The 15,645-nt window shown below is 44.3% G+C and overlaps 1 protein-coding gene across 3 annotated transcripts in view; it reads left to right on the forward strand.

The window, feature by feature from the left end:
- Positions 1–9,901, forward strand: part of LOC112141831 (transcription factor COE3) — a 43,668-nt gene extending 33,767 nt beyond the window's left edge. Inside the window, exons 12-16 of one of the 3 annotated variants that reach the window (XM_024265001.2) lie at positions 146–211; positions 2,296–2,458; positions 2,531–2,722; positions 4,059–4,229; positions 7,275–9,901. In XM_024265001.2, the coding sequence (XP_024120769.1) occupies positions 146–211; positions 2,296–2,458; positions 2,531–2,722; positions 4,059–4,229; positions 7,275–7,306 (624 nt within the window). In that variant the 3' untranslated portion in view covers positions 7,307–9,901. Of the gene's footprint in view, positions 1–145; positions 212–2,295; positions 2,735–4,058; positions 4,230–7,274 lie in introns of all 3 variants that reach the window. The other 2 variants (XM_024265000.2, XM_024264999.2) reach the window with 2 other exon arrangements.
- The last annotated feature ends 5,744 nt before the right edge of the window (positions 9,902–15,645 follow it).

Here is a 15,645-nt window from a genome sequence, read left to right on the forward strand (position 1 = left end):
CACACGCCCACCCACACACACACACACACACACACCCACACACACACACACAAGCTCATTAGTGACTTCAAACATCAGAGGTGGCGCTGCGGCGCTCCGCCGAGCGCAGGAACGAGCATCATCTCTCTGATCTGCTCTGTTTCAGGAGGTCCTGTTGAAGAGAGCGGCTGACCTGGTGGAGGCGCTCTACGGCATGCCGCACAACAACCAGGTAAACATGCAGCCGCACAACAACCAGGTAAACATGCAGAACCCAGAAACCCTCAGAACATCAGCTGTGACCTCCAGGGTCACACCACACTATAAAACCACGTTTGTTTTGGTGGTTCTCGACCTTCAAGAGTCGCTGGTGTCCAACATATTCTCTCTCTCCAAGTCGTCACATGGATGTTTGGTTAAGGACCCCGCCCCCTCCCCCCACGTCACATTTTGCCTTTTTCCATCCGGGCCTCAAACCAGAACCGGTCCATTACCACGACGCAGAGTGCACCAGTCCGTATCCGGTACTGCATCTGGTGGCGGGTTAGGGTACCGATACTGTGTTTGGTTACTGGTCCACTCCACGTCGAGGTACTGAACCGGTTCCGGTTTACACAAACCACACACGGTATCAGATGTAAACCGGTACTGTATCCGGTACCCCATCCAGTACCGAGCGCGATTCCAGACGCGGTACCTGACCCAAACCGGTACCAGATGCTGTACCGGGCGCAAACCGGTTAGGGTACCGGATGTGAACCGATACTGGGGTAGGATGCTAGTTCTGGATGCGTCCTGAGGACCAGTCCATGTCCGGTACCTCATCCGGTACAGCGTCCTGATGGTTGTGGACCCTTGATTTTACGAACAGTCAGCACGTCAAAAAGTTAATTAGTTAATTAGTGACATTAATTAGTTACGTTAATTAGTGACGTTAATTAGTAATTAACTGACATGGAGGAGTCCTTAACTAGACGTCCATATGTGACGACTTGGGGCTGAGATTGTGTTTGTCGTGTCAGATCTAATGAAGGTTTTGTGTTGAGATCCTTCAGTTTGAGAGACTCAGCCAATAGAAGCACCTCCTCTTTCTCCTCTTTCTCCTCTTTCTCCTCTTTCTCCTCTTTCTCCTCTTTCTCCTCCTTTATGAGTCAAAAGTAGTGATGGGAGTATTGATACTAAGGTGTTGAATGATACTGGTACTAAGATTATCAATGTACATCACCAGTCATTGTGTACTCTATTACTAATTAATGAATGAGAAAATAAAAGTTCAGGCGTCATGAGTTAGTGTTTTGGTTTGGACACCACACCCCCCACCCCAGTCCACAGGATATCAAACTGCTCCATTAGTCACATGACCGTGTGACTCCTCCCCCCTGGTGTTCCAAACAGGAAGTGGCTCCAAGAAGCCAAAATCCCATAGACTTCTATAGAGAAACAAACATCTGTTATCAGTCATTCTGTTGGTCAGAATAAGCATTCTTTGATACATTTTTAACACTTGATAATTGTCTTTTTTATATTTTTTTCTGTAGTTCAAGTTATTTAATCATGAACGGACCAATCACACGCCTCAATAGAAGTAGGTGGAGCCTGCTGGCCCCTATGACCGATGTTTCAAATGTTTCAAAGATTTGTTGTAGCTTTCAGGTGGTAGGAGTGTGGGATCCGACGAGCTCACTCCTGATTGGTGAGAGCGGTGAACGCATTCTCACTCCCGACTCATCATATATAGACATATGGTCGTCGGGCCTCCATGTCACTTTTTCAGATTTTGTGTGTCCCCATCTTGTTGGTTTTTTATGTCCTGGCTGTTCTCATTCCATCAAGGGCCATGAACCGGTACTGGTCCAAGGGCCGCTTGGTACCAGGCAACAGACAGCGAAAAACTGCATATACTAATCAGAGGTCCCCAGCATTCTGGACCAGTACCGTTATCCTAACCCGGTACTGGTACCTGTTCCGCATCTGTTACTGTGTCCAGTACCACGTCCTGAGGGACTGGAAGTGAGCAGTTTTCTGTGGATGATGTCAGACTGACGTCAGACTGAATGACTCCAAGTCTCATAAACAGTTGATGCTCAGGGTATCGGTTCTTGGATTTAAAAATACCTAAAAAAGAAAAACAATCTCATCAAAAGTTGCAACAATCTACCACCAGAGTGGCGCCATTCTGGGGAAAATGGCGTTTTTTGAGGCATGTCTCAGACAGAAATTAGATTTAAGTTAGGATGTTGGTCCTTTAGTCAAAGATCAAAAAAACGTTTTTGTTTCAATTATGAAGTGTTGTTGTCGGTCATGTGATCTATGCAGGAAATCATCCTAAAGCGAGCAGCAGACATCGCTGAAGCCCTCTACAGCGTTCCCCGAAACCACAACCAGATCCCTTCGCTCGGCAACACCACCTCGCACGGCATGATGGGAGTGAATTCCTTCAGCGGACAGCTGGCCGTCAATGTTTCTGAGACCACGCAAGGTGTGGCTCTGAGCGAGAGCGCCAAAGACACGACCTCCACGTCAGCTGACAGACGCTTCCTGTCTCTTTCAGTTGGTTACAGCAGAAACACCAGCAGCGTGTCGCCACGAGGATACGCCCCAAGCTCCACCCCTCAACAGAGTAACTATGGTAACACCGTCAGTAACAGCATGAACGGCTACGGCAACACTGGCATGCCAAACCTCGGAGTGGCGACGTCTCCTGGTTTCCTTAACGGCTCTTCTGCCAACTCCCCCTACGGCAGTAAGTATCAAGGTAAATCCTCCCGGTGCAACCACACCTGCAGACGTGTTCACACCATCCGGTCATACAGTCGATGGACCCGCACAATGTTGGCTTTTAGCCAAAATTTGAGTTTGTGCTGATGTTCTCAAACATGTTGGTCAACAGTTTATGTGCTGATGACACAACAGTCTGTTGACATAAAGGTGTAGAAGTTGGAGAACAGGAAGTGGTTTAGAGGGCGTGTCCTTCAAACGGGCAGGTAACCTATGAAGTTTGTTGTAAGGGCGGCGATGCGTTCACTGTCTGCGTGGCTGTAGGTAACTCAGCAGGTTTATACATCTACAGGACCTCTCTTAGATGAAAGTGCTTCACAAAAGTCAAAGAATCAAATCAACACAAACGGGAAATACGAACAATCATCTCAACGGAAGGACAAACAAAAGCCGTAGTCACGTGGATTCATACGGGCGGTTGACCCGAACGGTGCTGCAGGTTTTTGGGTTGTCATAAAGAAGCAGCTGTAACTTAAGGTGAGGACAGGTGTGTCTGTAGTTCCTTCAAGGCTCGTACGACCACCTCAATGGACCTCATTCAAACTGAACGTACCATTGTGCATAAGTGTATCATGAAGTATTGTTAAGAATATTGGAAGTTACACATACTTCTGACGTTCGGAGGACGCCGTCGTACAGTATTCTTACGTAATAAGGTGAGTATCCAGCAAAGCAATGTGGAGCCGTCTGGTTTCAAAGAAGCAGAAAATGTGGGTCTCAAACGGGTTTGTCTACAGTTTCTGTGGTGGCCCCACCAGTGTTTGCCCACATTGGCTTAAGTGGGGATTCGGTGGGTTAGCACGCTACGCTAGCATTCACCCAGTAGACAGCTGCACTTGCTAGCTCACAACAGCAGAGATTGCTAGCTTGATAGAGTTGAGATTGCTAGCATGCTATAGAGAAGCTAGCTTGCTTGCTAAAACAAAGACTACTAGCTTGATATAGTGGAGATATTTACCTTGCTGTAGAGGAGCTTGCTAGCTTGATAGAGTGTAGCTCGCTAACTCGCTGTAGAGGAGCTTGCTAACATGCTACAATGTCCATCAGGTGGCTGGCTAGCGTAGCGAGCTAACTCACCAAGTACTCACTTAAGCCAATGTGGACAAACCCATTCGGGATTTTCTGCCCACTTTGAAACCATATGGGCCACTTGGTCTTGCTGGCTGGGTACTGGCTCCATACTCATGGGTTCCTCTAGTGACTGGATTTCTTGGATTGAATGACCACAGTGAAAGACCCAGATCCAGTTTGTGTCCGTGCTCCATGTAAACCGGTTGAACTGGTTTGTCTCTGTGTTCCAGTCGTCCCGTCCAGTCCCACCATGGCCGTGTCCAACTGTAACTCCTCCCACGGAGTCTTCTCCTTCTCCACCGCTGTCAAACAGAAGAGCGCCTTCGCTCCCGTCGTCCGGCCTCCAACGTCCCCTCCCCCTCCCCCCAACTGTTCAGCCAACGGCGCCAACGGACTTCAAGGTAAACCTGCTCCCCTCTTCAGCCATCAATGAGTCCTTCAGATGAACAGCTATGATTGGACTCCTTCTAATGGTCTGAAAAAAGAGGAAACCTAAACTAATGTCCTCTAGAAATGACTTTTAAATGAAATTAATGACAAGGACTGATCAAATGGTTTGGTCTCGGGAACATTGGAATCCTGTCTCTGCTGTTGGCAGACGTTGTGGTTCTAACCTCTAAAGATGCAGATAAATCCCTTTTACATTTTAGGAAGATACTGACCAATGCTAGGGCACGGCAGACTCTACAGTAATGTGGGCTCTGCCGGGGTCTGTTGTGGAGAAGAGAGGGCCGAGTCAGAAGTCAGTTCCCTTCATTGTTCAGTTAATCAGTGTTTCTGGAGCTACGAGCAGTAAACAGTCAAGACGACGTTTATAAAAAATGAGCTTCTTCAGGCTGTCTGAGGTTTCCCTCGGTGAAGCTCAGACAGGAGGAACTTTGATTTCTCCACATCTAGAGGAGCCAGATGAGGCAGTCTGTCATTAATTACACACAAATTCTCCTATTGAAGAGTTGTGGGGAAATCCGACAAAAAAGTGGGACGATATGGAGAGACGATAAATGTTGGCCTGGAAAAGACTTGAAATCCTCCTGGAGAAGCTGGAGGAGATGGAGAGGGAAGTCTGGGATTCCTGACTGGCTGCTGCCGCTGTGATGGACTGGAGAACCGTCCAGGGAGTACCGGTCGGTGGGATAGGCTCCAGCATCCCTGTGACCCCAATTGGGATTAAAGTAAATTTAAAGGACGGACAGTTAGATGGATAATCTGACCGCGGCATTTCCTTAACCGCATCCCTAAAAGATGGATAGACAAATTTAATCAAACAAAAAAAAATCAAATGAGCAAAATACATTTTATTTCTAAAAAATTGAGAATTATTAAGAAAAAAATAGGATAACAGCAGGTTCTGGACTCCTGCAGAGGAAGTGAGAGGGTTTGAATTTGCTGTAATGTGAGTCAAGCAGCCGTTATCTCTGTAAACAACACAAACACACACACACAAACACACACTCACACACAAGGTAACCTGAGTCCTGTTAGTACTTCATGCAGAGTGACAGGCAATCCATGTTTTATTCACTACAACCCACAGATACATCATCAAACACACAAACGCACACACATTAGACACACACACACACTCTCTGGCAGGCAGTGTGTGTGATGTCAGTGTTTCTGACAGAGAGGTTTGTCGAGTGTTAAATATTCATGCTGCTCTCCGCCTTCGCCCAGGCAGAAAGGCCACAGAGTGTGTGCGTGTGTGTGTGTGTGTGTGTGTTTGTGTTTGTGCGTCGGTCCATTTGCAGGCTGCACAACATCACAGCGATGAGTAGATCCAGCGATTATTAATAGCTGCAGCAGAAACAGAACAGGGCCGCGGATCGTTCCGCCTTCAGAACCACAAAGTGAAGTTCTGATCGGAGACATCGTCCTGGTGTCAGCACAGGGGGGCGTCGGCCTCAAGGGGGCGCAGAACCATCGTTGGAGAGAAGTTCTGCTCGGCTCAACCGACTGCAGATGAAGACGATATATATGTGTGTGTGTGATTTGATGGATTAAAGAGCGTTCCTAATGATTCTTCTTCAAGTTTCTTTGCTGTTTGGATCTTCATCAGAAACACTGAAGAAGAAACTCCAGCTGGGATGATCTGCTTGTTCAATCCTCTGTAGATTCCACTTTATCTTCTTCATCACACACTTTTCTTTACAATGATCTGTTAAATCCGTTCATTTATCTATATCAGGAGTGTCAGACTTAATCTCACAAGCGGCCAAAATCCGAAACACACCTGAGGTCGCGGGCCGAACAGGATAAACATTTGTTGAACACTCTAAAACTACATTTTTAAAACTTTAAAAGTTTAACTTTTTATAATAATTATGACCTTAAACTTAGGTTAGCCAAAACAGCTAGCATGTAGCTGAAATATTAGCTAAACTTCAATACACCCTAAAAAATCTTCAGTCAGAAAAGCTATATTATGAATTAATTATGAATAATAAAAAGGCAGGAATATAATTCCAGAACAATTTAAACCTTAAATAGCTTTCAATATTTTACTGTCCATAAAAATATATTTTGTCAAAAATTATACAAGTTAGAAATGAGCTCAAGATAACATCGGGTCATTAATAACAATAAAATAAGATGATCTGGAACCTTAACAGGAGAAATGTTCTCAAAGTTCTACACATGAAGGAAAACGATCAGTAAAGCTCAAGATCCTGTATAAAAGCAAGAAAGATAAAATAATCCTAAATCTTATAATACAAGACATTCCAGGAACTCCAGAGTTTAATCCTAATCCTGAGTTCACACCAAGCAGGATTCGGACAACAAAGTGGCGTCTGTCGATTCTCAACGCTCATCCTTCTTAAACCTGTGGGCGGAGCTACCATCAAAAGTTTTTAGCCTCTTGATCTTGGAAGATCCGGATGATGTTGAGAGATCAGATTGAGTTTACAAACTCATCTGTAATCCCGTCTCCACATCTGGGTTCATGAGATCATTCAGAGCTTCAGCATCTACTGTAGCAGCGTCTGAATGACGGACGCTTTCAGCGGTACTTCTGTCTCTCTGTGACCCGGGCTGACGACTTCCTGTCCCGCATTAGTCCGAGGAGGGAAAAAAATGAGAATAAATTCAGAGGGATTTTTTATTAGAAAAACATCTTAAGGTTCAAGAGGAAACGATCAGATTCTCCTCCATGTTGGTGTTAACTCCACCCACCTATGACATCATCAACAGGTCACAGGACAAAGCTTAATTCCTGATTGCTAAAGTTCAGAAATGTGAACTCTGACCGCTCGATGAAAGTGTTTCCATGTGTCAGAGTTGTTGATGTGTTGAGGAACCATAAGACGCGCCACAGGACCTCCGTCTGAACCTCGACTTGAGACGGAAACGTTGAGCAGCTCAGAATCTCCTCTGATCCGGTCGAACATCAGCAGAAATGTCTGTTCTTCTGCTCTCTCATGATGGTCATTCCTCTTGTCTCCCTGCAGCCATGTCCGGACTCGTCGTCCCGCAGATGTAGACCTCTCTACACCGTCCTCACCTGTTTCGCCACAAGCACATATCACCTCAGAGGGGGGGGCAGGGCCTCGGGATGTGGAGCCGACCACTCAGAGCAATCCTGTCGATGTTGTCTGTCCCTGATTGGACAAAACCTGTGCTCCATCATGAAGACCAGGACGTTCTGAACAACAGTTTTCTGCAGGAGCCTCAGCTCCCGTTATATAGGACCTGTGACGGGGGAGGGGTAACGTCCCCCCATCCCCTAAAACCACTTCCTCTGATTGTGAATTTGTGAGAGAAAATACTTAAAGGCCTCAAATGACCAATAAACAGGACAGATGCCAAACATCTGAGGGTTTACAGGAAGTCTGGAGTCAAGAGGAAAACGGAAACAAGAAACTTCTGGAAGTCCAACTGGAATCTGGAGTTTTAGCGTTTCTCAGAAGGAGACGGTCAGGGAGACGTGAAGGACCGAGGACAACGGACATCTGGTGGTGGAAGCAGCTCCAAAGCCGTTCATTTTAGGCCTCGTTTCCACCGAGCGGTCCGGTCCGGTAAGGTACGGTCCAGTTCATTCTGGTGGGCGTTTCCATTGAGCATTTTGTCTTCATGGCGCTAGCGGACCGCTAGCTCACCCCGTATCGCAGCGTCACCAAGGATGGTCAGGAACATTTCAGTTCCACCACAGATCAGTCCTCGCTGCTGTTCGCAGACGTTTTCAGTATAAACTCGTGACCAAAACAAAGGTTGGAAACGTTAGCTTAAATCAGAGATAGACGGGTTCTTTCTTATGTTGTCATCACTTTCTGCCAATCAGTGGGCAGAAACAGTGGCTCCGCCCCAACCGTTCTGTTCCACTTTTGATGGGCCCCCAAGAGGTAGAGGTCGGTACTGTATAATGGGTCCATTTATCAATGGAAACGCTCAAAATACCGGACCGGACTGCTAAGAGGAAAGAAGGCTTTAGGGCACATTCAGGTGTTTGGTACACCTGTGATCCAAACTAGGATCTCTTATACTCATTGACCCTATATGAGAACTGGACTCAGTGACCCCACCCCCTCACCTTCCAAACAGGAAGTACCTGCTGGCTTCTAGAAGCCACAATCCCAGAGACTTCTATAGTGAAATAAACAGCTGTTCTTCAGTCATTCTGTTGGTCAGAATTAAACATTCTGGCTCTGATATCTTTTAGTTAATCCTCATTTTCTTATTTTTTATAAGCAGGCCAATCAGATGCCTCAATAAAAGTAGGCGGAGCCTTCTGGCCCCCGCGTCCAATATTTCCTGTAGCCTGCTTTCAAGTGCTCACTCCTGATTGGTGAGAGTGGTTACCATAGAAACGATGACTCAGACCCACTCGGTCCAATCACTGACCAATACCGGCTCCAACATGGAGACGCCCGTAATGTGGAAAAAATGGCAAATGTATTGGCCTCATTTGGTTGGAGCCAGAAGTGAACCGTTTCAATGGATGACATCACACTCACTCTGTCCAGTTCTCATACACAGTCAGTGGTTTTGTTGGGTATTCCACTTTCATGTAGCAGGTATACAAACTCACCTGAACTGAGAGAACTCTGGATGAGCAGAACTTCAACTGATCAAGACGGACAAGGCCAGTTCAGCGAGAATCTGAAGAAAACGTGGAGACAAAGTACAAACCTTAATTACGTTTCATATTTTTTCTTCTTCTTGTCTTTTATTTTCTGCCCTGATAAGATCTTCTTCTTTCTACAAATGCAATAGTTTTTCTGCTGGTTCGGTCCACTTCACTCGTTGAGTTTCACATTATTGAAGTATAAGTTCGTGGACTCGCATCCCGCGACCTGCTAGCGAGTCCTCGACTTTTGTCAAAATGCTCGTCTTGAAAAGCTGATTCATTTGAGGCCTTTAACGGAATCACAACCGAAGCTCACAGATTTGTGGAAGCACAAACTGTAAAAAAAAGAAAAAAGAATCTTTTGTCTTTACTAACCCCGCCTACTGTTCACAAAGCTCCGCCCCTTTTGTCTTTTCTTTGTGCTTGCACTGTAAAACCAAGTCTTGCATTCTGGCGCTGCTGTTACCGTCTGTCTCCTTGTTCAAAGTTGTCTTTCTTGACCTAGCCCCACCCACTCCCCCATGCCCCGCCCTCAGCACCAGAGCCCCACCCCCATGTTCTCTCTGTGGGTTTTGTGAATTTTGCCAAAATTGTAGCTGGCTGAATATTTACACGTCACTGTGGTTGAAGACACGCCGTCACAGAGGAAACCTGCGTTTGTATCATACAGAGGATAAATACAGTATTTATACTGGACAGTTTTTGTAAAAATGGATGTTTGTCATGTTGTTGTCATGCAGTTTCAAGTCTGTGTGTGTCTGTGGTGGTGCCACACTGAAGAGCAACCATTGTTTTGTATCGGAGACAAAAAGTCTTCACACATTTGTAGAGCTGTCAATCAAAGTTGATGTCAAACCAGATCCACTGTTGGGGTTTCAATGTGACTTTTGTTTTACGACCATCCAGAGATGGTTTCTTCACACGGAATAAAGTCAGCAGGATGTTCTGATGGCTGAACGGGTTCACCTGAATGTTTGATCATCATTAAAAAGAGGCCTCCTGTCCACTTCAGTCCAGTCTGTAGATCTGTGTCCCTCCGTTCACAAACTCCTGAAGGACAGGAACACATCCTAGTTTTATGGAGCAGTAGTTCGTTTTTCCTCACGTAGATTTCGGGGGAGGTTCTGTGGACCACAACAAATCCAAACTCTGAGTCTCCTAAACGTTGCAGAAATCCCCAAAATCCGATCTAAACACTCCATGACCCTGCAGACTTCAGCGGTCTCCGTCCCAGCTCCAGTTTCGGTGGTCTTGAATCTACGAGCCAGTGTGCTAAACCAACCAAAGCGATGCTCCGTTCTCCTGAACTAACGTTCTAAAGTCCTGATCCAACATCCGACTTCCCGATGAGGGATGGGTTCTGTTTGAAGGGTATCAGGTTCCAAACTGGTATTTCTAAAATGGTTCCGGTCCCTAAACCAGGAGTGTCCAAATCCAGGAGGACCGGTGTTCTACATGCTTTAGAAACCAACCTGCCATCGAAGTCCCTTATTGGCTGAACACACCTGATCCAGCCAATCAACAGCAGACATGGCAGAGTCTCCAGAAAACCAGCCGGAGGCCTGGATCTGGACCCCCCCGGCCTAAACGGGGCTCAATCACGGCTTGTGAAATACAAAAATAACAACTTTATTCCAAAACAACCACTGTACTTCTGTTTCCACAAACACTAAAGAAAAACACGCTGATCACAGTTCTAACACAAATAACAGCTAAAGCTTCACGCGGGATCTGATGTTGGACTGTGGAAAAAGTGAACAAAATAATGAAGCTCAGAGACGAGAGTTTGTCCAGCATCAGCGTTAGCTTCTGCACTGCATCTCCCATAATGCATTGGGTTAAAGTGAAAGCACTTCTGCACTATGCTACTAATATAAAACTATTTATCTACCCAAAATAAATAAAATATTTTTGTTAAAGTTACATTTTGTATTAAGACAAAATAAAAAATCCTAAAACTTCAAAATGTTCACTTTTTGTGTTGTTACAATTGAACATAAACATGAACATAATGTATTTTTTGTGTGTAAAAAACAAGCATGTTGTACAGAAATATATCAAAAGTAGACATTAAAGTTTTTTGTGATGTCACATAAAATAGCATATTAATAAATGAATAGAGGGGAAACCAACTACTTGAGCAAATTTTCAACTAAGTTGAAAATGATTATTGAAAACTATCACAACTTTTATTACAACATTTGGGTAAAACAGCCGCAACTTCCAGTTTTTCTGCCTGAATTATTACAAAATATTGTCGTGAGATTGTGGAGGGACTGAACCTCAATACGGACTGTAGAGTTTCTCCTGTTTGACATATTTGGATGCAGGTGTGCTGCAGAATTATTGTCAAGGTAAATGTTGGACATACTCTGCTCCAGAGCACTGAAGACACTTCATCTCCCAGCAACCCCAGCGCACACTTCCCAGATGCTGCTCAGCTGACTCTCATTAAGATTCACCACAGGACGCGTAAGCAGCACGAAGAGCCAGACTCAGTGCGAAGTATTGTTTGTGCCATCCTGCCTGCATTACTGAGCGTTTCTACCTGCACCTGATCTTCTGGTTCTGACCCGGTTTATTTCCTGCTGCCTGCCCTGACCCTCACCTGGACTCTGACACCTCTACTCTCTTCTTGGATGATCTCATGCTTGGGATTGACCTCTGCCTGTCTGATCCTGATTCAGCTCCGTGGACTTTCAGCTGTTCTTCGCTCCTTCCTGAACTAACAAACGTGGAACCAGCTGTCTGCCCGTTAGTGACGCATAGGGAGGAGCCACAGAGGTAGGAAATGAATTTGGATTCGGCCTAACTCCAGCCTACTCTAGTCATGTGACATTTTCACACAGCTGACCGTTTAACATTCTGCACAGACGGAAGCTCCGCCCCTCATTTGTCGTTATCTTCTTCGGTTCTGCTCTGGAAGGATTATTAAAGCCTGTTTTCCCGCTAAGAAACGATTAACGGCCCCGCCGACACAAAAGCACAAACAGGAAGTGATTAAGATGAATCTCCGATAACCTGAAAACCTCATTATGAAACACCGTTTTATTTGTTTCGTTTCCCTTCCGCTCCGTTCAGCTTTGAATGGATTCCCAGCTCAACTGTGTCCGATTTCATGACTCAAACATGAAACTTTGGTCCAGACGGTTCTGGACGGGTCTCTGCAGGACCCAGAAGGCCTCATTTCCCATAGAACAGAGGTGTCAAACTCAATCACTCAAGGACCCAAAATCCAAAACACACCGTAGGTCGCGGGCCGAACAGGATAAACATTTATTAAACACTCTAAAACTACATTTTTAAAACTTTAAAACTGTAACTTTTTAACATAATTATGAACTAGATATATAGCTTTACCTGTGATAATCCTAGTGTGAATCCTGGAAGCTGAATTTGGCTGCTGAAGATGATAGTGCTGATAGCTGAAATCACTGAAGCTGATAGCAGCTAAAACTTTAGCTAAATGTCAAATTTGCCTTAAAAAAATTTCAGGTCAGCCAAAACAGCTAGTATGTAGCTGAAAATAAAGCTGAAAAAAGCTATCAGAATGCTAAATTTTAAAACTTTCAAACTGTAACTCTTTAACATAGTTATGAACAATAAAAAGTCAGGAATATTATTCCAGAATAAATCAACTTAAACCTTAAATAACTTTCAATATTTTACTCTCTATAAAAATATATTTTGTCACAATTATACAAGTTAGAAATGAGCTTAAGATAACATCGGGTCATTAATAACAATAAAATAAAATGATCTGGAGGGCCGGATAGAATCAAATTTACTCTATTTTGTGTTTGGAAGCAGCAGAACATAAAATGAAGATCAGAATCCGATCTGAGCCGTTCCTCCAGTGGTCAGACGTCTGTTTTGTTCCTCTACAGCACACACACACACTCAGACCTGGGGCTCTGGGGCTCCCCGAGGACCTGATTGAGAGCGGCGAGCTCCGGTTGCCGTGGCAGCAGCAGCTCCCCTCCTCCATCCACATGTTTCCTCTTTCCTTTGTTGTCCTCGTTCTCCTTCCGCGGTCACACCTGAGCTGCAGCACACAGGTGAGTCTCTGCTGTCACAGGTTCTGGTTCTGCTCCTGAGCGTTCCTCGGCCTGTTCTGATGCTCTGGGTCCGACCTGAACACCCCCAGGACGCTGACCGGGACCGCGTCGACCGCCGTGGTCAGCAGGGGGCGCTGTGGGAAATGTGTTTGGGGATCATTTTATTTGTAAATTTGATCATTATTTTTATGATGATTTGCTTTTGTATGCAAGAAGTGACGGCAGAACAGTGTAAACACCTTTTTCTTTAAATGTTTAAAAGTTCAAGAATTCACATTATATTTTATTTTACTTAAATTCATTAAAATTCTGTTTTTTTCCTTTTGAACTATTGGTTAATAGTTTTTACTTTTCTAAAGATGTTTTAATAAATATTTTGTAGGATTGACTCTTTCTACGTCTTTTACAAAACAAATCTAAAAGATTTTTTTTTGGTTTTTTAAATTGGTTAAAATGTTTTAAAAGTAAAGGAGAAAAGCAGCTCATGTCGCTTCTCTCCTTCAGAATCGACTGGAATCATCGTGTTAACATCTGAAAGTCTCAGTATGTTAAGAGTTTGTGTTTGGGTGTTAAAGGTTAATAAAGATCTGCCGGATATTTTACTACGTTTTTGTTCTTTGAAAATTAAATTGAATATCTGATATTATGACAAATGTAAGAATAAACCTGTGAATCTTACTGTCCAAAGGGTGAAGAAGAGCTTCAGGGGTGGAAATGTTAGAAAAGTTCACAAAATGTCTGACGCTCTTCAATTAACCTAAATAGAGAAGTCATTTGTAATAAAAAAGTTTATTTTTTTTCAACAAAGATTTTTTTTTTTTTTTTAATAAATCCTAAGTTTTAACCTTCAAATCCCACCAGAACGTGGATTTCTGGTTCAAGTTCTTCTCTGTGAAGAACCAAGTCAAATCCACAGTCTAAAATGGTCGAGTTCTCTGCAGGTCTTCGTAATAACTCGAAGAACTCGTGGTGTTTAGTCTGATCTCAGGTCAGTTTCTGGCAGAACAAACCAACATGAGAAAAGCGGGACTGTTTCTCAGACTGATGCTCTCCATTACCGCCGGTCGATCCACGACCTTTCGATCGGCAGGAATCCATCGTCATTGACGTGCTGGAGCTGTGTGTGTGCACGTGTGTGTGTGCACGTGTGTGTGTGACCTCTCTAATCGTCCACTCCGGCGGTTTCATCAGCTGTTAGGAAGGTGTGTGCGAGTGTCACGCTGTGTGTGCGCTGCAGCCGGATCCGGCTCGTTAACGAGACCGTTTCCTCATCTGCTGCTCGATTGGATCGTTTGAACCCACCTGACCCCTCCCCCTCTAAACAAAAACTTTTAGACGTTCAGAGAAAGTTTCTTCGATCTTCCTGGAGTTCTGCTCCTGCATCTGTCAGAGGGTGAAGAACAGGAAGGAGATCGAAAAACGGAGGAATTTAATGAATTCGTTTCAACATAACAGAAGAAAAATGATCCAAACAATAAAAAAAACTTTAAAGTAGATGTTTGAAGTAAAACACACTCAGTATTCATGATATTTATCGGCTGAACTCAAACACACCGATGGGGTTCAATGAACTAAAACAGAAACGATGATTAAGAATTTAAGGATGCATTTGTCCCGGTCCAGGTCCTGAACCGTACGTTTGGTCTGTATTCAGACTGAAGTCGACCAGAGTTTTCTGTTCTGGACCAAAACCTGTAAACAAAACCATGTGACTGAAGACCTCTTCAGTGATTGGCCAGCAGTTAGGGGTCAAAACAAAAGAGAATGATGGAGGAGCTGCAGGTTTCAAGTCTTTGCAGGACTTTTTAGTTTGTTGTTTTGCAGTTTTAAGTGTCTGTATGAAGGTCATGATCCAAGACGGTGACTGAGGACGCTGTGAGGTGATCCATGTTTAATCAATCAATCAACTTTATTAATCCCCTGGGGGAAATTCATTATGACAGACAGATTGTTGGGAAAACATTGAGAAATAACGTGGATCGTGTAAATTGTTGTAATGAGCCTGCGTTCATCCGACCACGTTACAATGAGCTGCTGCTGCATTACCGCCCCATGTTCATCCAATGATGACCAGCTACGGTGGCCATTTTGGTCCAGTTATTCCAGTGTCAGCAGGGACCGTATTCATGTTGAGGAATCTCAGTGAACCAATCAGTTCAGTCTGACTGGAAACAGAGACCATCTCAGAGAGAGCGGTTCCTGTACCGGAACCAGAGTCCACCTGCATGGATTCAGACTGAAAATGAGTTCTGGATTATTTTAGGAAACAAACTTTGGTTCACTTTAGGACAGGGGTATCAAACTCAATCCTACAAGAGGCCACAATTCAAAAGACACTTTAGGTCACGGGGCGAACAGGATAAATGTTTATTGAACACTCTAAAACTACATTTTTAAAACTTTAAAACCATAACTTTTAACATAATTATGAACTAGATATGCAGCATTACCTGTGATAATGATAGTGATAGTATGCTGGAAGCTGAATTTATAGCTAAAAACATTGAAGCTGATGGCCAGCAAAAATATTAGCCTAAAGACAAATTACCCTAAAAAAATAAAAATAAATTATATTAACAAAAACAGCTAGCATGTAGCTGAAATATTAGCATAGATCAGGGGTCTCAAACTCGCGGCCCGCGGGCCATTTGCGGCCCGCAGGATGATGATTTGCGGCCCCCGTCTTCATATGAAAGA

This window comes from Oryzias melastigma, linkage group LG19, assembly GCF_002922805.2.
Source record: "Oryzias melastigma strain HK-1 linkage group LG19, ASM292280v2, whole genome shotgun sequence".
NCBI lineage: Eukaryota > Metazoa > Chordata > Actinopteri > Beloniformes > Adrianichthyidae > Oryzias > Oryzias melastigma.